General features: G+C 43.0%; 1 protein-coding gene across 3 annotated transcripts in view; it reads left to right on the forward strand.

Moving 5' to 3' along the window:
* LOC124301156 (fibrillin-1-like) overlaps nucleotides 1-24,337 on the forward strand; it is a 41,996-nt gene that overhangs the window by 12,525 nt on the left and 5,134 nt on the right. For 2 of the 3 annotated variants that reach the window (XM_046755884.1, XM_046755883.1), the window contains exons 3-26: nucleotides 13,528-13,610; nucleotides 13,793-13,903; nucleotides 16,117-16,284; nucleotides 16,363-16,650; nucleotides 16,935-17,183; nucleotides 17,265-17,420; nucleotides 17,504-17,782; nucleotides 17,865-17,987; nucleotides 18,072-18,317; nucleotides 18,406-18,525; nucleotides 18,745-18,960; nucleotides 19,043-19,242; nucleotides 19,340-19,520; nucleotides 19,599-19,904; nucleotides 19,975-20,316; nucleotides 20,446-20,571; nucleotides 20,820-21,153; nucleotides 21,233-21,399; nucleotides 21,483-21,814; nucleotides 21,900-22,326; nucleotides 22,406-22,759; nucleotides 22,845-22,958; nucleotides 23,091-23,249; nucleotides 23,624-24,196. In XM_046755884.1, coding sequence (XP_046611840.1) covers nucleotides 13,528-13,610; nucleotides 13,793-13,903; nucleotides 16,117-16,284; nucleotides 16,363-16,650; nucleotides 16,935-17,183; nucleotides 17,265-17,420; nucleotides 17,504-17,782; nucleotides 17,865-17,987; nucleotides 18,072-18,317; nucleotides 18,406-18,525; nucleotides 18,745-18,960; nucleotides 19,043-19,242; nucleotides 19,340-19,520; nucleotides 19,599-19,904; nucleotides 19,975-20,316; nucleotides 20,446-20,571; nucleotides 20,820-21,153; nucleotides 21,233-21,399; nucleotides 21,483-21,814; nucleotides 21,900-22,326; nucleotides 22,406-22,759; nucleotides 22,845-22,958; nucleotides 23,091-23,249; nucleotides 23,624-24,196 — 5,654 coding nt within the window. Of the gene's footprint in view, nucleotides 1-13,527; nucleotides 13,611-13,792; nucleotides 13,904-16,116; nucleotides 16,285-16,362; nucleotides 16,651-16,934; nucleotides 17,184-17,264; nucleotides 17,421-17,503; nucleotides 17,783-17,864; nucleotides 17,988-18,071; nucleotides 18,318-18,405; nucleotides 18,526-18,744; nucleotides 18,961-19,042; nucleotides 19,243-19,339; nucleotides 19,521-19,598; nucleotides 19,905-19,974; nucleotides 20,317-20,445; nucleotides 20,572-20,819; nucleotides 21,154-21,232; nucleotides 21,400-21,482; nucleotides 21,815-21,899; nucleotides 22,327-22,405; nucleotides 22,760-22,844; nucleotides 22,959-23,090; nucleotides 23,250-23,623; nucleotides 24,197-24,337 lie in introns of those variants that run through there. The other variant, XM_046755885.1, reaches the window with a different exon arrangement.

Consider the following 24,337-nt stretch of genomic DNA (forward strand, 5'->3'; position numbering starts at 1 on the left):
TTAGTCATATTACAAAGTAAATTTTTGAATCCAATGTACCGCGTAGTAATATGGCTGTACATTTGTATATAAATTTTACTGAACATGGTAAATTAAATTTGCTGTACGGGCTTAGTATTTTTTTAAAATGTATCACTCAAGTTGCATGTGTTTTTTTTTTTTTTTATTCGAAAGAGTTGTACATCGCCATTCCATAGTTTAGCCCAATTAATAATAATGCCGCTTGATGATTAAAACGCATTGTGAACCTAGTTGATTCGCATCGCTCGATTCGCTAGCCGCGCATTCTTTTGTGCGAAACGCTCGCACGCATGGGAAACCAATGGTTCATAACTTGTGTCGATTTCATAGAAATTCTCGTTCGTTTATTTCTTAAATTTATGTATCATCGAGCATTGAAGACATAATTATTAAGGCGATTCGCTTAACGAAGTTACGAATTCAAATCAGGATTATAAGAATATTTCTCTATGATTTGTGACAGGAAAATGATGACTAAAATAATTATTTCAGTAGAAATGACACATAGAACGATGGAGTTCTCGGTTCTATTCTTGCATCGTGGTTTTAAAATAAAACTTTTGCGACTAAAAATGATGTGTATCGTAATCCTCAATTTCGCGTACATCGTATTTTTCGTTCGACTGCAATTCAAATTGAAATTCTCATTGTATTTTCAACACACCGTTCACACTAAGTGAGTTAATATACACATATTGTGATCACCGGTGAAAAAAATGTATTTTTACGCTGCGGGTTCGAAAAATTCTTAAATGAGTTTTCGATTACCGATTACGAATGAATTTACGAAGCTGTAAAGTAATTTAAACGAAAATACTTATATGCACAATTGACATCAGTAATAAAATCGTGTAGAAATGATGAGTTTTTCTTGATCGTGTGATTTGAAAACCGAATACGGTCAGAACTCGGGCAATTTTTGTACATTTTCATCGAACACTGGATTTCCCAACCAGCTCACGCAATGCAAACTATCCAAAAAAAGCGGAAATCTGGTTCTCGGCGAACCTAGAAGAACTCGAAGCGACCGGCATTGCTTGAAGAAAGAAGAGCGGCGATATGGCAATGACCATTTTGACAAAAATATTCTACCTAAAAGTGCTACCCGATCGACGGCGTATAATCGTAGAGCTTGCGTGACTCTGGCTGATTGCGAGTAGGACACGCGGGAACGAGGTGACACCTTAATCGTTATGAATTACGGCGGGAAGTTGATTTACCAAGTGGCCACGAAAGGATGTTGACACTGTTGGTGCAGACGGAGAGTAGCAGCCTATCAACACCCGGGCGAATGTGAGGAAATGTTTTTTGTTGATTCGGGTAACACCTGCCGTCGCTTCTCATCTGGTTGAGAAATTTTTCATCAACATATACGGTTTAACGCGCACGCGCTAAAATTCGAGAGCAATAGCGGTTGTTTTTTCAGGGCGACCAACGTTTTTGAGGTTACGTACATCGGCGACGACCTGTCATCTGTATTTATGAACGTTGGTCCCCCTGACAAAACATCCGCTATTGCTCTCGAATTTTAGCGCATGCGTACTGAACCATTCTAGTCGTTAGCAATTCACTATTCGTGTTTCACTTAAGAACCAATGCACTAAAGTATATTTATTCTCTAATTTCTTGGATAGGGGGTAAACCGAATGACGGGCAATTAACTTTAATGCGCTCTTCGTCGTCAATCTTTTCAAGAATGCCTGACGATTCTTTGTCTGGCTGTGCCTGATCCGATCTGAATTAGTCAACATAATATAATCCAAACGATGAATTCCTCGTTTCAGCTCTCCCTTTGTACCGCCAAGTTGTTAAGGTATATTCTAATGCGGATTACAAAAGGACCCGACTCTAATTACACTTACTCTCTCTCTCTCTCTCTCTCTTGCTTTAATCCTTTAACGGTTAGCCAAATACTTATAAGTACCAAACACCTCCCCCCATCATGCCCAGGGGATTAGAGATACCTGGGTTTTGTCGACTGTTAGTTTTACACGGTCGTAAAATGTCCTTCGCGTGAAAATTATTAAACCTTCTACCCTCGTTCGATGAACCGGATACCGTTAACACTGACAGTGAGAGAAATATTTCCTTTACCTGCCAGAGGGATTTCAACGCACAATAATCACTTTGGTTCAAATTTTATATTCTCGTCAACAGTTTCAAACATATTACCTACAAGTTTGGTTCACTATCACTAAAAATGCAAATTATCATTCATATCACTGCTTTCTTCATTAAACCTCCGTAAAGAACATATGATTAGTTTTTTAGCTTTCGACAACAAAGCTTGATATTTTCCTTGAAGGTTAATCTGGTTTTCAAGTTCCAAAGCAACAGTGATCCATGGCTGAACACGAGCTGTTGGTACTAGCGGTGTGATTGATGCTTTGATAGAAAAAAGGGGTTCCACATTCGTCACACTGCTTCTACACGTACACGTGACTTAAGACGCGTTGTGTATACGTATGTATACGTTCGTAGCTATCTTCAACTATGATCCCATGTACGCAGCCGTAATCCACTCGACGAGAAAGGAATGCCCGAGCATGCTTCTCCAGTAATTAGCCATTTCACGGAGCGTTTGGCTAAGTGGCAGGCGAAGATCAAAAGCTCCTGTGACACGTGTAAAACGCGACAGCCGTGGTCAACCATCGTTAATATTCACTTAGCAGTGGAGCAGCTACCATGAATCTCTGATTATCACATTCCAGCCTCTAATCCGTCAGGCTTGTGCTCTATTTGAGACTTGGTCTCGCTTGATCCGGTCAAGCGGCAATTAATACAGATTTGAAAAGCCGCATTGTACATCATCATATTCGGTGCAGCTTGACTGCTCACGAGTACTTTTCCCTTGTCACGGGAGGTGCAACCCGTTGGGTTAAAATACAAATCCACTTATCGCGCGTCACGCCTCGTTGCTGATCGTTATTAAAACTCGATAACGGATCTCATCCGTACGTCCGATTCGCACCTTGGTGAATCACCGACAAACCAAGGATGTCTGCTTCTAGGTGTGTGGTCAACGCCTGGGTATCTCCTGATTCTGAAAGAGAGTGAAGGAGGGCACGGTATGACCTGGAAATTGCACCATATCCATATAACGGAATTGCGGTTTATACAGAGATCAGCATCGGTTCATCCCGTTGCTGCATTCTATTCTGACATGTATTCAAGTTGCTCCTCTGAGCATAAAGGAAATCATGAGACCAAGTCCTATGCGTAGGTACTACGAAACTACAACACGATCTTGAGGTCTACGAGAATTTTTTCGCCGAATGAATGACGTATAATTCCAATACTTCAAAAACCATCAACGGAATTTCGAAGCAAAAACATAATTTCAAAGTTGTGGGATAAATGCTTTTTTTTCTGTAATGTGTTACGGTATACTTATTAATTATCATTTTAATACCTGTTACAATTTGGTTATAGTTGCACATATACGTAGTGCGTTTTGCGATTCGATTGGTTACTTGTATGGCGTTTTTTATTGCAGATAGTGAGACACTTGTCAATCTTCGAAACCTAGTCATTACTTCGATCGTATTTAAATTCGGGAGTGTTTGCCAAATCAGATCTTCAACATATTATAGCGAGTTCAGAATAACACGACTATTCGTATTAGCTAATTGAACTTTGCGAATGTATCGACAATATAAAGTTTCATCAAAGAATTACAGGAGCCACAAAATTATAGTGCAAAGAAAACATCAGTAGAAACAGACTTAGAAAAACTGCAATTAATGCAGTGAAGTTAGTATAACTTGATTGAAACAATTTTCCTATACAAGTGTACTGTAAAAAATTTTTAAATCGTGAATTTCAAACGATAAAAACTCCATGATTAACAAATTGCGAGAGATCACATTATATTTAGAACGACATACATTTCAGCGTTGAAAAGATTGTAAAATTTGGCACTATTATTTAAAATTTGAGTGGAAATGTTTTTTTAAAGCAGCTCACCTTTAACGAACTATTGTTTCATTATTTGTCCAACTAAGCGATATATAGTAGACTGCTGGTAAATTTCAAAAGTGAAATATTACAACTTGTACAATTTTCTGCCAACATAGTACCAACCTTCGAGCAGCGTTCTTGCGCGGCGAATGAATGTTCCCGATCAACGATTCGGGCCCAAAGCAGCGAGCTAAGAGCGTATCATTACAGACGCGGGTGTTGAAATTACAACCCACATCCGTCTATCGGTACCGCGATCTTCGCGGTTGGGCCCTCGGGGCCCCGATTATCCGCGAACCTGACGAACGAATTTCTGACAAATCGAGCGGGTGCTTTTATTTTGGCGGGTGCGTTTCAGCCTCGGTTGAGCGTCCGAATATCCCCGAGGTATTTAGGACCGGGGTAAAAGCTGTGAGAACCTGACCAATCGAGCGCCATGTAGCCTCATATAATGAAATGTCGCGATAGGGCCGGGAATTTAAATCTATTAAGTTATCGGGCCGCAGTCGAGTGGGGCGGGAGCAATGCGGTACTACGCTTATGTGCCCAATGAGTCTCGGCCACCGCACAGCTGAAGATGCCGGTTCCTCCGCAGCGTCGAGCTCACCGAAGTCGAGAACGACTCGAGGTGCAGTCAACGTCCGATACGGGAACGCGTCACATGACTCTCTACCTATTTCTTTCTCTCTCTCTCTCTCTCTCGCTCTCTGACACGCTTTTTCGGCACTCTCCTAGTCACGAATTATCGCTGGAGAGTAATTGCCGTTGATGAAAAGGGAGGAGGGGCAGGAGCCTAAGAGAGAATTCAAACATGGTCCTTACTGAGGATCGATGAGAAGTTGTCCCATGAATTGCAATCGCCTGTGATAAAGAGAAATGACATGTGAAATTTTTAATTGTGGGAATGGGGGAGGTTTGGGAAAGTTATGCTTTATTCTGGATAATTTTGAGGTGACACGTACGAAGTAGTCGTCGTCTATGATCGTTTCACGTTGAAATTATTATCCCCAAACTAACTGACGAAGTCAGTGGGTCAATTGACTGAATATTCAAGTTCTCGAAAACTTGTTTCGGATCCGCATTGACCGTCGGCAAGTAGCGATGTCGGTGAATGATCAGTTTGGAGAAGATAATTATCCCGGTAAATGAACCAAAGAACTCTGTAACAAGTGTTAAATGTATGTACCTACACAATGAATATTCATCCATTTATGAGTATTTGATTGCCGGAGCTTTTTTTTCTTATCAAATAAACGTAAATAAAATGTATTTGAGATATTTTCAAGTTTGATAGATGGTTTAGTTGACACCAAGGAAAATTAGAGCGGGGGATCGGAGTGCTCCGCAAGTACAATTTTGATACTTTTGCGGTTGGCAGATGTTCGAAATGTTAGTCGCAATGACGGTAGCTTAGCATGGCTTTACTTATTTTTTATTAACTTGTAAATCAAGATATTTATCAATATTAAAATTTTTTTGTTGTTTAAATATGGAAATGGCTTCTAAATAAATTAAATCGCGAGGATCAGGAGGCTCAGATCGAAAAAAGAAAAAAAAATTCCCGACAAGTTATTAATAAAAATGTGCGATAACGGAAGATAATTCAGAAGACCCTTGAAAAAAAAAGAGACTATTTTAAGGGTGAAAAATTGGTAACTCATCAATCGCCAATCGTCTGGTTAACATATTTTCCGTACAAAAGATAAGAAATTAACAAGAATGCCGTCAATTCTACGTAAAAATTCTATTTTTCTATAGGAGCATACTATACGGACATAGTGCATATCATCATCCCTTTGGTATCGGAGACCGGGATTCCCGTTTCATCACCGACCCAGTTACGTTATCGCGTTCATGGCTACGCGTAAAAAGGAAAAAAAATGTCAGGACCGAAACGAAATCGACACCGCGCGCAGACGCAATTCGAGTATAATAAAATGTAAATATATACGTGTAGGCGTAATACGGGAGAGCTATTAGCGTGATGGGAGATTGTCATGGCAAGCAATTAGCCAGCATTGGCGCCGTTGCGGGTAAGCTGGTAATTTAGCCGCGGGCTTCTGCGGGGGAAACGGACATCAGACGGTTCACCCAGTCAAGGATAATTGCCGCGAAGCAGCTCCAAAGTTGGACTTAGCGGATTAGAGCCTAGCCTCAATCGAGACAGACTAGACGCCACTCTTGGTGCCGAGATCAGCTGTCCGCACAGTTTTCCAAATCGTTTTCGAGTTACGGCAGGACGGTGAATCCTGAAAAGTCATAAACACGCGTCTCCTGCACACCGCCGCACACTTGCGTTCTGCAAGTGTGTGTGTGTGTGTGTGTGTGTTGGTATTCGTGTAATGTTCCCATATGTGGACACAACGCGATGCACGTAAATACTTGAAAAATCACCGCCGACGCCGCGGAAGGGTAGCCGAGTAATTCCCATTGTTTGCCAGAGATTTCCTAATCACACTGCACACGTGGGACGTCTATCAGTTTACAAATATGTACCTTATACTCGCGTGATATTATAATACTTGTTCGCGCGTCGACTATTATAATATGTACTCGCCCTAGGCGAACGTATGAGAGGAGGTGTAACAAACACGGTTTTGTTTTTTTTCTTCAACTTCGTCATCATCGCCGTCTTCTTCTTCTTATTCTTCTTCTTCTTCTACTTGTTCTTCGTGGTATTGTCATTATTATTGTTATGATTATTTCTCACGCGGATCGACGAGTCGCTCTTGACTTTTACCTAATGCGAGGAACTCGAGTTCAACTCAAAAGCTTCGACCATCAATATTCGGACAACGCTTTCACCGAGCGTGAGACCAGTGTTTGGTGTTATAAAATTTTTTAACTAGACATTGTGATTGCGATGGTTCTTTTCCACCTTTTTTGAATCAATTATTTTTCTATTGTACTCCCAGACTGTGGTCCTACAAGGATGTTTGGACAATGTGGTTTTCTAAACGTTTCTTAAGTTACGATTTTTCTCGGATATACTTGTTATCAAATTTCGATAGACATCGTATAATAGCATACAAACAAAAAAGGCAATGGATAAATTGTGCGATCAGTAAATATTTTGCTACCGTCATTGATTTACGAAATATAGAAGTAAGATAAATTTTGACGGAGGGAGGGTTTGAAAAAACCAGGCCTATCAAACGTTGTTTGAACTGATATCCAGGCCTCGATCTGAGCACGTATTGAATCCGATTAACTAGAACAAGATTCGGCGAGATCTGCGTATGGGGAGTTCCATGCCACCCCTCTCGATTTTTTGAATATTTTTTCATGATATTCAGTAGACTGAAAGAATTGCTCGTGATTTTTTTCAAATTTTTTTCAAAAAAGATTCTTTTCAAAAAAAGTATCTCGGGAGAATTTTGCCTCGTCTTGCATAGTGAATTCTTCGATTAAATATGTAAAATTGATGTTTCGCAAAGTATGACTTGATTCATAACTTGCAAAAAATCTCAAAAATACTTCGAGAACAAACAAACGCTTTAAGCTATGGCCGATCGTGGTCATCTCTTTCCATCTAAACTTTTTAGGCATAATTATCCTGACATATTTTTTTTGAAAAGTACATTTCTTTCCGATTAATTTCATGGATTGATATATAGATCCAGAAATATCAGCGTTTAAATTTTTGACGATCGTCAGGAATTAAATATGTTCAAAAATATGTAAATCGAAAATGAATTGAGATAAAAATTTGAAAAAAATCACGAGCACTTTTTTCAGTCAACCGAATATCACGAAAAATATGAAAACAATCAAGATTAATTCATAAGTTGTTAAAAATCCCACATTTTAAGAAGTGTATACTTACAATGGCATATACCCATAACGTTTTAAAAACATTCTGATGTAACTATCGAAATTATTCGCCATGAACACGCTTTTTCATCCGTAGCAATTATTTAATACAAATGAATGTTTTCATTGAGTTTACCGCAAAGATAGGCATGCACAGATTCAGGTTTTCGCGCACCTGGCAACGAACACAAAAGATGCGTGATGCATTTATCGCTAGTTCCATATTGCGTGGCTGATACCTGCAAGATTTTAATCAATCTCAGCATCCCGTGGTGTGAATTAAAGGGAAAGAACTAACGTAATGAATTTCCCTGTAGCTGCAAAATGAATGGTAAACCTTTAGCAATCACTCGACTGCAGTGTCGCTAATGGCCGATTGCTTCGAACACGTAGGTATGTGCTAACACGTACTTGATACGTACGTAAGTCGGTTTGTAAGTGCACAGAGAAGAACCTGCAGCTTCGAGATGGTTGATAAATAGTCGAAAGCTAGAAGAATAATTTAAGGGCAGGTCAACGTTAAGGAGTACGAGGTCCCTGCACAAGTATTATACACATGTAATGGCTTCTTACGATCCGTGTAATGTATACATAGATACTATAGCGTATAAACGAAGAAATAAAATGAAATAGAAAAGCCTGAGAGAAGAAGTAAAGCAAAATAAAATGAACAAAAGAAAACAAAGAAAGAAAAATCGATAGATAATCGACTAGGTGGTATGATAAATCCTCTTTGCGGCTTTCTTATTTTATAATATAGTCAGTCACGCCAACATCCGTCGACGATCAAGGAACGAAGGAACGATCGAACCCGTCGTCGTTAGCGTGCTCCGAGTTAATTTCACCACGTAGGCGCCGATAATCATACCATATATGAGTAGAGATGTGACGCATACGTATTACCAGGCCATGTATACGCCACTGGTTGTTAGGGTGTTCTCTATTTGGCGTTACATCTTGTTAAGACCTTCCTTTAAATTCAACGTAGAAGCTGCAGCTTCAGCTTCCACCTAGAAACAGGTGATCGCCCAAGCCGCCGCTCGATTCATGGGTACAAGATGTTCTGTCGTGTCGCGAAAACAGAACCATTGAAATTTCGACAGATTATACCAAATTTTTATTTTAAAAATACGAGTTGTCCATATCGATTTACACTCATTTCGCATACGCATTTCTTTGTTGTAGAAAAATCTACCCTTTTCTGCAATTTTTCTTATGATTTTTCTCGAGATGATTTATAAATCTGCTATTCTTCCACAATTATCTATCGTATACAAATTTCGCTGGCCTAATAGACCAGTTCTTTAATTTATTCGACGAGAAACTCGTTCCTAACAAATTTCGTTTGCATTCTTTGCTCCTTTCTGTGAAAACGTTTGAAATTCATGTTTTCAATGGACAATCTCATTTTCCCTCGTAATATTCCGATTTCCCGTTAATCTCTCTAATTTTTTACATAATAATGTGCTTTTATTCGTGTTAAATCAGTAACGTAAAGTGTCCGAACAGTAAGCGAAACTGTTTGCTTTCCACTTGCATTGATTGCATTCAGTGATGACCATAATAATTGTAAATGTAAAACTTTACAAAAACATCAAAAAAGGGGAACGTATAACGACGATCTAGAAGTGCATGGAAATCACAAAGTTTTCTCCGGAAAAATACCGTTGACTTATCAAGCACTGGTTCAGAAATTTACAAAGCATTTCCATAACGAACGCAGTATCTCAACTCACAGGATTCTATAGAAATTATATTTAGCCAGCAGAATCTGCAGTTGAAATCTTCACCAGCTTGTAATTCCATGGTGACGTGTATAACTTGAACAACCCCGTCATCTGCAGGGTTTAACCATAAACGACAATGCATTTGACCACCTCATCCGTTTAACAATACGGTATGTTATTCCATACGCTGGAACATCTCCAAAGTTTTCATCATGCGATCGACCACCCGTGGCTCACCCAAAAATTCTCATCGCTTAGGCACACGAGTGTATTCAGATAAATTTTACATACATGTATGTGTATTTTTATTTACTCTCTTATGTACTTCGTTGCAGATGGAACTCTGTACTTGTTGCCAGAGACCGAGTCGAAACTCCATTCTGAAGTGTAAAGTGCACTTTGAGAATTCTTTCGTACTCACACGAATTGGTCGCTAGTCCCTCCCTCTCTCTCTCTCTCTCTCTCTCTTTTTCTCTCTGTGTCCTTTCTTTCTCTCTCTCTCCCTAGCTTTGACTGTCTCGCGCGAACGATGGTCTCAAATTGAAAGCCACTCGATCGAAGAGTGTTGAGAATCGAGGTTCAAATACGTGTTTTGACTTCTAATTTGTACAGTTCGTTCATGTTGAGCTTTAATTTTCATCTATCTATTCGACGAAGGTGTAGCGTTAAAGCTTTTGTCTCACGCCTTCGGAACTCTTCCTGAAGCACAGGCGAAAAAAAATTTTTCCGCCGGTGTGACTGAAAGATTTTGTAATATTGGAAATCAATGACACAATTGCCTCCTGGTACTTGTAATATCCGAGTAACAGATTGCATGAAATTTTTCAATGTACGTCCTGGCTATGAATTCGTTTGAATAATATGGCATCTGAATTATGGTTATTGAAACACAATCCTGTTATCAAAAGTTCCACCTTACCCAAACTCTTACATCTTAGCAGCGGATAAGAATTTTTAGTTGGTAATACAGTACATTTTACATCTGATAAACTTTGCCTCTCGTTTGTGCAAAAATTTCAAAACGATAATCAGAAGCTGGTACAACCATGAATCGCTTATCGCAGTTTCCGTGTTTAATTTCTGTTATCTACTTTTATCTGCCATGAGAGAAGGTAGCGACAAGTCGGATACGAAATAGATCAGGTTCCAAAAATAGTTTCTGATAAAAAATTTCAGTTAAATTGTTAGATAACGGAATGCTTTACGTAATGAATTACCTTCCCCATTATTAACGGCCGTGGCACATAGCAGGAAAAGGAGTCTTCATCGTCATCAAGACTTATACTTACTCTTATTTTTAGCGTAATTTAAAGTGTGTACTTTCTTCACAATCAGTCAATTTTGAGTTCACTAAATGCGTCGCTATAATTTAGATCAAATTCCTCGATATTTCTAGGGTTCAATTCATACATTATGGTTGAAGTCGAAAGGCATTCGAAAGGGCAAAAACTTCAATATTCAACTAGCACAAATAGTTTTCGAGATATCTTGAGAATTTTAAAGACCTGCGTTCCTCGCATCTGGACAATTTCAAGAGGACACTGTGCCTTATGGTTTGAAGCCACACCGGAACATATGAATTGGTATAAGAAAATAAAACTTGAACCCCCAATAAATGATCGTGAATAGCGAGGCATGTCGGTCCTCAGAGATTGAATGGACAGAAGCTGACTATGAAAGCGTGGCCATGAGTAAAGCGAATGAAATTTTCCGCCCTTAAAAATATGATCGACGCGCGAAATTTGAAGAATCGAGAGATAACGCTGGGAAATAGCCGAGAAAGATCGGTACCAGCAGTATCGGAAAGCGGTGAATTAGCATTGGAAATGAAAAGTAAGTTCCGTGTGCTAATGAATGAGAGTAAGAAGGAGAAAAAGGGGAGGCTGCCAGTGGTTGCAGCTGCTTTTAATTACACGGAAGAGTCGGGTGAGAGAGGCGTGAATGAGCGCCTTGTCTCAGAGGGCAACCGATCTCACTTTTTTGCGTTTCTCATAGGCTTAACGCGACGACGTGGCTCAGGTTAAAAATAACACTAGCTGGTTGCTGCCTGGATTAATGGCTGTAATACCGATAGCTTTGTAAACAGACGAGTTAACGCGCCGGCATCGTGTCCAGATGAACAATTATTGACTGCTGTGCGGTTCCGTCAGCGTTCGCTTTCTCGATCCCTCCGGAAAACGTTGACACATCCCTGCAGGAAACCAAACATTTTTACGCGTTGCGACGTCATCCATCACCATCCAGTCGCATACCTGAAGGATCAAAGTTTGAGATTAACGTCAGACTGACACTGAGAACGGGAAATCTCACTTGGGTGTCCACTGATACCCGATACAGCCAACACCCGATAGCCAATACCCCGCAACCTACTGTCAAACGCCGACGATCTCGTCAATGGACCCAACATAATACGCCTGATTGAATGCCCGTGCAGGTAAACATTCATATGTGACATCGTAAAATCAGGGATACATAACTAGGAGAATAGAGACATCGATAGATGCCTTGTATACCGATACGACTAAACGACGGTTATTCTTTCGGTTTACGCATAAGTGTTCGGTCGAGATTCTGAAAGGGTAGTTTCAGCTTTGGCAAGTCATTCAGAAAGAATAATTCTCACCAAAGTGAGACATTGATCGTACTTATGTTTCGACGTTAGGTAATGTGTTACATACAGGGTGAAGATGACAATATTCAAGAAATTACTTGTGCTTTTATCCATTCCTTATACCTCCCGAGCTCACCAGGAACCGTTAACATAATTTCCATACCGTATATGCTGCATAAGTGGAAAATACAAGCTATGCTGAGGATCATTATTACTGTACATGATATTACAAGGCTTCAATAGCTGCATTGGAACTTATAGGAAATATGCCGTACCCGACACAATTTTCTACATAGGATTCAACGGATTACAATTGATACAAAATATTGGGATAAAATTTTAGGAACCTAACTGTGGAGTTTGATTGAGCTTGAGATGCTTCTACGGTTATTTAAAACGATGAGAGTCTTGGGTCAGAAGATCTGCAGATCCGTCAATCTGCAGAATATTTTTGGCCAATACGAATTGTCAAATTGGCTTTGAAATGAGTTGTTATCCGTTGCAAGATACTGGTATTAAATTTCATTGAATGAAGCATGATGTCCACTTCTATTTGACTGAAAATCAACACCTCAGAAATACAGTATCCTAAACCCTATCCTTTGGCCGATCACACTTAAAAATATTTTAATAAGTTTCTCCTTATAAAATTTCTGTCCCCACACCAAGTGAAGTAAACATGAATGTGTGGAAAAAGCATCTAGGTATACGGGCAATATATTTTCAGGATCTAGTTTCATCCATAATCCGTTATTTCGAAAGCGAGGAGTTGTGCCAAATAAAAGATGCATTAAAACATTCAAAAAACGTAAGACACGCGGTGTCGAAGGCAATCCAATGGCCCTTTTCGTTTGAGTACGAACTTTCACGGAGAGGCTAGGCAATAGTGGTCCCTGGTCAGTTAAAATCTTTAGTTTCTTCCGGGCCCCGTAGAAACCCGGCGAATGCAATTGGTGCCCTAGGCGCACTCGCCACCCGTTAAGTACTCATATAGGACGCGTGATGTGTGAATCATCGTCCTTACTATCGCCATCCGGCGAGTGACACAATCCTACAGATCATTCGTGTATTATTTCTTCATTTTTTCCACCTTGAAAGACCCGAGAAGAAAAATGTTGCGATGATAATTCGTTCGCAATCTATGGGAAGCTGGAAGTGATTCATGTGTGCATATACAACACGCATGTTTACGAACGACTGCATTTAAAGTAGGATACGGTTTATCGCGTTGACACACATATTTTCGTCGAAGGCGCAGATTCGACTCGTCAGCGCAACCAGTCACTGAATCACAATGAAATGACTCGAATTGTTGTTCGACGTACTGTCTTGCACATGATAATCAAACGTTGATTACGTTGTTGAATGAAAAATCCTTTTATTTGTTTGTTGCAGGCCAAACATTTGCAGGACGAGGCATACGAACTACTGTTGCCCAGGCTGGACCAAGAAGCCCGAGTCAGGCCTGTGCGTGATTCGTGAGTAATCATTCGTAGATAGATGAAAAGTGAAGAGAAAACTCAATAAACTAGAATAATACTGTTAAAACGGAGAAGTGAAGAAATGACACGATTTGTGTTAGAATAGATTTTCCAACCTACCGTCGAAATTTGAAAACGAGTACAAGTGTGCCAAGCGTTTCGTTTCTTCAATGTTTCAGCGGTGTGTTCGAGGCGATGTGGAGTACAAGGTAGATGCATAAGACCGAACATCTGTATGTGCGAGAGTGGAACAGTGGCCTCCGTCTGCAACACAGTGGGTCAACGCAAAGGTGGGTGCAAGTACTGTGACTTGCTACTTCAAACACGAAACTACCAGCTTCTATTCACGGTTCCGAGTACTGCTCACACTGACAATGTAGATTGGGTACAACCCAGTACAACTCAACTTCAAATAGAGATATGTAGCCTGTGATCCACCGTGGACGCTGATAGATAGAGGCATCGACGGAAGACATAAATACCGACAGATCAGTGATTAATCAATGAAATTTTTTCTTCTGAATCGGAGCCGTTTCATTTCGTTGGTCCTCTGCTAGGCCCATCGAACGAGGCGGTGGCGCGTATTTCACGAATCTTTTAGATACTGTACCTTCGGCACATTGCAAAGAATACTAAAGATCGGGGTGGGACCAGGTGGACATATAAGTGATACTTGACCTGCACTCGGACTCGGTTTGCACCAAGTACATTCGATCAGATACGTAAACGAGAAGGTAGAGCAAGCAGAGAAGGGCAGGACAAGTTCGTATCTTGTTCGAGACGCCTACCAGACCGTCTGGTCTGCCTACAGAAGTCAATGCCTTCGTCGGTTCGAACCACATCAACAGGCTTACCGTAATCACGCGACGGTGACCTTTCCCTTGGGATGCCTCGTGCCATGGGATTTTTAGGGCAATGGAACTTTTGCAATTCCGGTACGAGCTGGTGAAGTGGGTTCCGCAAGCCAGCGTGTCGAGTCGGCGAGTAACGATCGCAATCGTGCGGGGGAAGTGATGAACCGCACTGCGGCTGCACCGCGTGCATTCCATTTTGAATTCAATACAGAATGAATCAGCTGATTTTCAGCTCGATATTGAACACGGCCCGATAACCATCGTCTTGTCGGAAAGCAAACAAGTCATCAGGGTCTCTCAACGCACTTGTAAGCGCCCCGTCGTTCGCTTCCATCAGCCGGTAAGCTGCGCTATTAGAACTCGTGCTGAGAACCTCACCCACCACTCGACCAAAGGGCTGATTTATCGTGCGACTACACACATGTAGGAACAGAAGCGAGCACCTTTGAGAATTCTAATAGCGTTTCACACCCTTCACGCACTGTCCATAAATTATGACGTAAGATCTACTACCTAACGGCCGATTGAGAATTTCTTTATGAGTATCTCGGCGCGTGCTTTACACACGTGTAATTTACACGCGTGATTATGTACATATGCGGATCCCAATACTTGAGGTAGAAGGTTTGAGATAGATTTCTGTTCAAATAAATACGATATCACGAGCTTAGCTGAAATGGTAAACAGACGGGCTTCTCGTTGATTGATCTTCTCGAATGAAATATGTGTACTTCCTGTTTTCCGTACAGCCGATATGACATCGTAATGAACATTTACAAACAAATTTTTGGTATTTGACCGGTAGAGTCCGCAGAGAAGGTTGTCCGTCTTGTAGAAATGGCTGTTTCCTTCGTCAGATAATAACACGCGATATCATCAAATGGATCTCTACACTCCCAAATCACTCCCATTACAAGTAGTCCCGTGTGAATAGTATTAGACAAATCTAAATACCGTGTATACGTGTCAGAAGGCTATACAATTTCTTGTTTTATTTTGGAAGGCCCTACGAATGTTTCAAAATTTCAAGAAGCTATTTGAACATTTTTATCGAGTGAGAATATGGGAATTCAATTTAATGTCTCTGATCAGAAACCCTAAACTCAGCCGTAGGTTCAGTGTTTTACTTCTCGGAGTATAAATCAAACGGCAACAAATAATTAGCATCCGCCCAGTTGTAATTAGACTTCGTAAACGCGTTTTTAATGTACCTACTTCACACACGTATCAGAGGGATGGAGTATACGTGCGTTGATCTACCGGGTGCAGTTCAAAGTTAGAGACGGTTGTGTGGGTGGGTCGGAGGTGTGCGTCCATTGGCGTAAGTAGTGCATACTTAAAAGAGCACCTGTGAACGGGCTGGAATGCCCACGGGACGGACACGATCTGATTATCTATACGTACAGTGATTACGGCAATGCAGGCCGTCTATCTTGAGCAAGAGTATGAGCTCCCCGGGGATTCCGTCGTAGACAATCGAGGTTTTTAATCGTTCTAGATTACCGCGAAGTATGCCCTCGATGCAACGGGTTTTTTACTCCCGTGCTTGGAACAGTGCCTTGATAGTTTCGAAAAGTATAAACGTATGCCTACTAAATGAATCAGAATCTAGTCTTCCATCAGTACCCAAAGTGAAACTTTGTTCGAAGGTCCATACACCGTCTACGAGAACGGGGATGGAAACAGAAACGGTATTATCGGCAGCGGTAATCAACGTGGAGAAGGTGGCTCTTGCAAAGCCCAGTGCATCCATGGTAACTGCGTGGACGGCAGCTGCCAGTGCAGACCAGGGTACCAGGGTGAATTTTGCAGCGAACGTGAGTTGAAGACATGCTTGATGCGTCGAGAGAGAAATTCCGCACTGCAGCCGCACACTCACCACCATTACTTTTCAGCAATTTGCAGAGAACCGTGCCTGAATCAGGGCCGATGCATTGGGCCCGATCGGTGCGCTTGCATCTACGGTTACACGGGCCGTCGGTGCGAGACCGACTACAGAACTGGACCCTGTTTCACGAAGGTAAGAAATGGTCAATGTCTCGCCAGTCTTCGCGGCGTTGTGTGCACTCGACAATTGTGTTGCGCAACTGTCGGCAAAGGATGGGGTCATCCCTGCGAACGGTGTCCAATAAGACTTGAATGCGAACCTGGATACCTCAAGACAAACCAGGGAAAATGCATTGGTAAGTACTGAAGATGAAGAGTAAAACATTCCGGAAGTTTCATGTAGAAGAACGCAGTCTAGTGGGGGAAAGTTTTTTTCTTAAGTTTCGATAAAACTGAAAATTACCTTCGATCAGAGACACGTTTGTAGATGAAGGTATTATTTAAGTATTCCAAAGCAGATGATATATGAATGATTCGCATCAAACTGAACACTTTTGAATCTGTTGTTCAAACTAATTGATAAGTGGTTAATGCCTCGTGATATTTCTGCGACATACACTGTTCTTTTGTACCCTAATAGACATCGATGAATGTGAGGCGATTCCGGGACTCTGCGAGGGCGGTAAGTGCGTCAACACCCTAGGTTCGTTTACTTGCGAGTGTCCCCAGGGTCAAGTAAGAGACGAAGAAACTAATGCCTGCGAGGACGAAGACGAGTGTCTTCGTGAAGGGATATGTACTGACGGACGATGCGTCAATACTGAAGGTGGATTCTACTGTCTCTGTAATCCTGGATTTATTCAGAGTCAGGATCAGCAGTATTGCATCGGTGAGTAGACCTGCACTTTGGCGGTCTATTGATTTTCGGCTGTGATCCTGTTCCGTGCGAATGTCCTAACATTTTTCACAGACGGACGTCAGGGCCTCTGCTACACGGCGGTGAACAGAAATGGCCAGTGTAAGAATCGGCTCGAGATTAGACTCAGTAAGCAGGACTGTTGTTGCGGTAAAAACATGGGCCGAGGCTGGGGTGACTTATGCTACAAGTGCCCAGCAGAGGGAAGCGGTTGGTTATATTCCATACAGACCTAATTGTTCTGACGCGGATCTTGCAATTATAAAATCACATCTTAACTTTCAAACTGACAGACGAGCACAGGAAGCTGTGCCAGGAGTCGGCGAAGTACACACTCGACGAGTGCGCGATTAGACCAGGGATATGCGGAAATGGTAAATGCACTGACAAGACGGATGGATACGAGTGCCAGTGCTTTCTAGGATATGAGAACAAGAGGGGCAGCTGCGTGGACATCGACGAATGTCGTTTGGGGAAGTGCAAAGGAGGAAACTGTGTTAACTTACCTGGAAAATTCGAGTGTCATTGTCCTCCCGGGTTCGTCGTATCAGGCGATAATGAATACTGCACAGGTCAGTAACGGAAGCATGGTTGATTGGCCGGTAAATAAATAATGAATGACGGAATTGCATCATCATATTTCCTGGCTTCCAGATCACGACGAGTGCCAAGATACGGGCATGTGTGCAAACGGTCGGTGCATAAACATGGACGGATCTCACAAGTGCGAGTGTAACGACGGCTACTCATTGTCACCAGGGCAAAATGCATGTGCGGGTAAGTTACGTTGATCGATTCGTTCATCAGAGCATGAAGAAAAATCCAAATGAAACCTATTCACGCATTGTTTGTACATTACAGATATTGACGAGTGCCTGGATAACCCAAGGATCTGTCTTAACGGAAGATGCGAGAACACGCAAGGGTCATATCACTGTGTTTGTCAACCCGGCTTCACCGCATCAAGAGACAACACCTTCTGCGTGGATATGGACGAGTGTGTGTCGGGGATGTGCGATAACGGGAAATGCGTTAATATGGAGGGTTCTTTCAAGTGCGTCTGCGACCCTGGCTTCCGCCTTGGACCCGATCACAGGCACTGCATCGGTAAGCAAATCGGGAGTCGTTGTTCGTTATCTGACACCGTATTTTTGGTGACGTTCACGGCACTGATAACCCTGACATGTTGTTGCAGATATCGACGAGTGTCAGAGCCAGCCATGCCACAACGGCCGTTGCGTGAATACTCCTGGAAGTTTCTGGTGCGAATGCCACGTTGGTTTCAACCTTGGTCCCGAGGGAAGGTCTTGCCTGGGTACGTATTCAGTTTACTCCCTCACGGAAGAGAACCCTCCGCTTGGGTGTAAATTAGCACCCTCAAATTTTTTCTTATGGGAATTTAGCATTATCTATGAATGGGGGTGCGAATTGCGCCCAATTTGGTGTTTTTCAATGAGGGTTGAAGCTCTCGACTCCCGTGTCCACTATGCCTCACACCTTCAGTCGAGAGACAACCGTAATTATCTTCCCACAGACACACGAAGAGATTTGTGTTACTCCCAGTACAGGGACGGCCAGTGCTCAAATCCAACCTCCACTGCTGTCACCAGATCCAGCTGCTGCTGCTGTACGGTTATACTTGGTCAGCCAATGGCTTGGGGTAGCAATTGCCAGCCGTGTCCTGTCCCGGGCACGAGCGAGTTTGATGCTCTCTGTCCCCATGGATCAGGGATGACGTACAATGGCGACGGTAAGTCTTAATCGTAGATCAACAATATAGATGGTAGAGGTCAGTGGCCAAAGATATACCCTGTAGACTTGCCGAATTTCAGACATAAACGAGTGTGCCCTGAATCCGAATATTTGTGTGAACGGTGGCTGCGAAAACCTGATGGGAACACATCGCTGCATATGTGACACTGGCTATGAAGTAGATGCAGCGGGCAAGCTATGCACGGACATTGATGAATGCGCGTTGGAAGAAACTCTCTGCAGTGGCGGGCAATGCCGAAACACCCCAGGAAGTTTTCAGGTACAAGAGAATGCGCTAAATATTGTCATTCCTGATCCACGAACGATCAATGAGCGGCACCCACGAATCTTATAGTCAATATCTAATCCTAATACAGTGCACCTGTCCAACTGGCACCAGGCTGAACACCTACAACCAGATGTGCGAGGACGTTGATGAGTGCCTGGAACTCGGACCCGATGCTTGCATCAATGGCATCTGTATCAACGGTCAGGGATCATACGAGTGTATGTGCAGTCCCGGATATATACTCGACAACACTGGACACATATGCATAGGTTCGTGCTCCTCACTTTCTGACAGTACGTAGCGAAATTCGAACGTTTTACCCTTGAACGCCGCGCTTTATCGCCCAGATAACAGAAAAGGCACCTGCTGGACAAAGATGGTTCATGGACGGTGCGAGAACAACCTTCCACGTCTTACCCTGAGGTCAGAGTGCTGCTGTTCGGTCGGTCTAGCCTGGGGAAGTCCGTGTGAGAAGTGCGATCACTCTCTGTGCGAGTGCTCCGTAGGCTACGCGAAGGTTGACGGAAAGTCATGCACCGACGTCAACGAGTGTGAACTTAATGCTGGCATATGCAAAGGCGGTGGAACATGCGTCAACACCGACGGTTCTTACCGGTGCGAATGCCCGCCGGGTCTCACCCTCGACGCCACGCGTGAGTTAGAAAGACCACTCTTCCCGCAAAATGAATAGTCAATAAAGATTCGACATTATATTTTTTCCAGAAACAACTTGCATTGACACCAGAGAAGAGTCCTGCTACACAGAGTACAGACACGGGCAGTGCTTGAACTCGATCGAGGGAAGATTCTCTCGGAGTCTTTGCTGCTGCTCTGTAGGTCGAGCATGGGGTACCGATAAGTGCGAGGCCTGCCCCAAGCCCGGGTCGCAGGCGCGAGCTGAGCTGTGTCCTAAGGGTCCCGGCTTTGGCGAACGGAAGGATATTAATGAGTGCACTGAATTCCCCAACATGTGTGTGAACGGCAGGTGCAAAAACACCATTGGCAGTTATAGCTGTAGGTGTAACCAGGGGTACGCACTCGACGAAAACGGAATAAGATGCGTAGGTGGGTAAGATGAACTTTATGATTGAGGGGGGAGGGTTATGTCATCCTCGGGTGTGAAGTATTGTGATCGATATTAATCGTGGACTCCTGTTTCTTTTTTTCTTTTTTCTCACGATCTTACATGTACAGATATTGATGAATGCAGTATCATGCACGGCGTGTGTGGTAACGGCACCTGTCGCAACACCCAGGGAAATTTCCAGTGCGATTGCTATCCTGGCTACCAGAGTAGCGAAATTATGAAAATATGCATGGGTAAGATAACGATCATGTAAAGAACCATTTTTAAACGCTTGCTCGATCACTTTTGGATTAACATCCCATTACATGAATTACGAATAATGATGCATGGAATCAATGGTTATTTTCACGTTCACCGAGAAAGTGCGAAACACACGACTCGACGAATAACACGACAAAGTCTTACCAAAAAATAATCATCAGCTAAACATATAACAACTGAAATACCATAATAAAGAAGGAGTGGCACTAATCGATTGCAGATATAAACGAGTGCGAAACAACACCGGGATTGTGCCGAGGAGGTACGTGCGTTAATACGGAGGGAAGCTTCAAGTGTGTATGTCCGCCGGGGCACGAACTTGCTCCCGATAAAGAATCCTGCAAGGATATAGACGAGTGTTCCAGGACCAGTGGTATATGTTCAAATGGCGTGTGCGAGAACATGATGGGAACTTATCAATGTGTTTGCGATGAAGGATATCAACAAACTGGGCTGAAGTCCCATTGCGAGGACATTGACGAGTGCTCCGCAACTAATGGAGGATGCGAAAACATCTGCCTCAACACACCCGGTAGCTTCTCATGCTCTTGCAGGTATACGGACATGTTTATTTCTTTGTCGAGTATACCGTTAGTACATGGCAACTGATCAATCATTCCGAACGTTAAACAGCACCGGATTCGCGTTGAATCTTGATGGACGCTCATGCACAGACGTAGACGAGTGCAAAGGAAATATGAGGATTTGTAACGGTGGAAAATGCATGAACACTTTGGGCAGCTACACGTGCACGTGCACAGATGGATTGCTGCCCGGTAGCGATGGAACTTCCTGCATCGGTAGGATCTGAAAAAATAGTGATAAGCTAAGCTGCTATTCGCTCATAAAAATAATCCAATTGTTGAATAAAACATTTTTGCAGACGTTGACGAGTGCGTATCGCAGCCCCACGTTTGCGGTTATGGTCAATGCGATAACACGATCGGTTCATACAACTGCCGTTGCGAGGAGGGATATTCCGTAAAGCCGGATAACGCTAGAGAAGGGTGCACAGATGACGATGAGTGCATGCTTGATGCGTACACCTGTAGTGAGTTTGCCGACTGCCAAAATACTCAGGGATCTTACTCGTGCACGTGTCAGGAAGGTTTTGCCGGGAACGGGGTTGAGTGCAGGGACATAAACGAATGTCTGACTAACAACGGGGGTTGCGACGCAAACGCTCAGTGCATCAACACCGAGGGGTCATTCAAGGTTGGAATTGCGTAATGATGGAGCAGCAGGAGAGTGAAGATCGAACAACTGATAAGTCGACTAAATTAATGGTTGATTTTTCCAGTGCGTGTGCGATGCTGGATTCAAGGGAGACGGTCATTCCTGCAAGGATTTGGACGAATGTTCGAATGACTCAACACTTTGCGAAAACGGCCACTGCCTCAATTATCCCGGTTCTTTCCGGTGCGAGTGCGAGATGGGATTCATGCACCCTGACGAGAACAACGAGCAGGCCTGTGTCGACATTGACGAGTGCGATTTGTTCAACAATCTTTGCGTGTATGGTAAATGTGAGAACATATTCAGCATGTTCCGCTGTGAATGTGACGATGGCTACAAGCTCGACAGCTCTGGAGGGAACTGCACTGACATCGATGAGTGCGAAAGTCCTCAGTCCTGCCAGTACGGTACCTGCATCAACACTGACGGCAAATATCTCTGCGAGTGTCCTGCTAATCATGAGCTGGTCGAGGCCGGAAACGCTTGCGTAGGTAGGTAGCGTAATGTGAAGGTTTGGATCTAAGGAAATCCTGACCCCCGAGCTCTACGAATTTCTCGTTTTTTCTGCAGATAGAAGAATTTCCTCGTGTTTCACTGGATACGAAGTTGGCAGTAACAGGCCTCAATGCATTTTTGACATGTCAGCTGCTGTAACTAAGGCGACCTGCTGCTGCAGTGTGGGAACTGCTTGGGGCAATCGATGTGAGGCTTGTCCCGAATTTGGAAGTGCGGAGTACAACGAGCTCTGCCCAAGTGGTCCTGGTTATCGACCAAACTCCATCACCGTCATTATGGAGGACATAAACGAGTGTGAAGAACACGATAACATTTGTCAGAATGGCCACTGCACAAACACATTTGGAAGCTTTATGTGCTCCTGCGATGAAGGTTACGAACTCGATCATACCAAAACGAACTGCATTGGTAAGATTGTTTGACTTGTAGTGACTTACAGGCTGAGTACCAAGCTATACATATACTGTTAACACATGATATTTTCGTATTTCAGACGTTGACGAGTGTAGTCGACATCCTGATATATGTGGCGTTGGACGTTGCATCAACGATCAAGGAAAATATCACTGTGAATGTCCCGACGGTTACATGCCGATGCCTGGAGGAAGTGAGTATTATTAGCAGCAATAGTCCATTTTTCGTTTGATAATTAAAAATTACATGGATAAGCCGATATTCTTATCACAACAACGTCATACTTTCGTCATAACAGCGTATTTACGCGCAAATTATTCCACAGAGGAGTGCGTTGATATGAGGAGAGAGAGGTGCTATACAAGCTTCGAGTCCGGAACCTGCGACCATCCCATGATGCGGCCACAAACTCGAATGTTGTGCTGTTGTTCAATAGGTGCAGCGTGGGGCAGTCCTTGTGAAAGATGCCCTCGTAAGGGAACTCGTAAGTTCTCAAGCTATGCTTAAACATAATAAAGGTTTTCCACCACGTAGTTGGGAAGTTCGATTTTCGAAATCTGTGGAACACGCGTCAATGAGCATAAGTGATCTAACTCCAATTTTATGAGCTGTCAGGCACCTTTGTTCCTCCTCAAATCGAATTTTTCTTGATAGGTGTTAAAAAAAAAATAGCGTTTGTCACGCATACGGGTGGGCGATATCTGACTAGTGTGATTATCATCGCAGCAGTCGCCTTTGCGGCTCACGCTACAAACTCCCCGCTTATCAGAAATTAGCCGCCTTTCGTATTTGCAACACAATATACTAATTTCTTAATTTTACATACTGCCTTATCAACCAATGATCCGACTTCTGCAGAGGAATACGTAACGCTTTGCGGCCGGGAGCCTGGACAGATCAAGAACCCGATAACTAACCACACGGTTGAGATCGATGAGTGTTCCCTGATGCCTACGATGTGTTCTCATGGTCGGTGTCTGAACACTCCAGGAAGTTTTGAGTGCCAGTGCAAGCTTGGTTATATTTATGACGAGGACTCACATCAGTGCATAGACGAGAACGAGTGTCAACAGGTTCCGAGCCCTTGCCGCGGTAACGCTCAGTGCATTAACGAGCAGGGTTTATACAAGTGTCTCTGTCCGGCCGGATACAAACTTGGGATCGATCAGAGAGACTGCGTTGATATCGACGAGTGCTACGAGAACCCCGGCGTTTGCAGTAACGGGGTATGCAAAAACCTGCAGGGTAGTTTCCAGTGCGCTTGCAATCAAGGGTTCCAGCTCACCCGAGACAGGGACTCTTGCGTTGATATTGACGAGTGCAAGCGCAGTCAGAACGTATGTAACAATGGATCGTGCATTAACACTCTTGGAAGTTACAAATGTTTCTGTTACGAGGGATTCAAGCTTGGTCCTAACAATGACTGTGAGGGTAAGTAGTATTCGGGTATCGCTACCAGATTAAATTTCACATTTTGAGTTCAGATACTTCGAATATGAAACAGTGGTAGGTTAATGATCATCGGCAAAGACAATCGGCAATATGCCGTTCGAATTTGTAGTATGTAACTAT

This window comes from Neodiprion virginianus, chromosome 3 (genome assembly GCF_021901495.1).
Source record: "Neodiprion virginianus isolate iyNeoVirg1 chromosome 3, iyNeoVirg1.1, whole genome shotgun sequence".
NCBI classification, from domain to species: domain Eukaryota; kingdom Metazoa; phylum Arthropoda; class Insecta; order Hymenoptera; family Diprionidae; genus Neodiprion; species Neodiprion virginianus.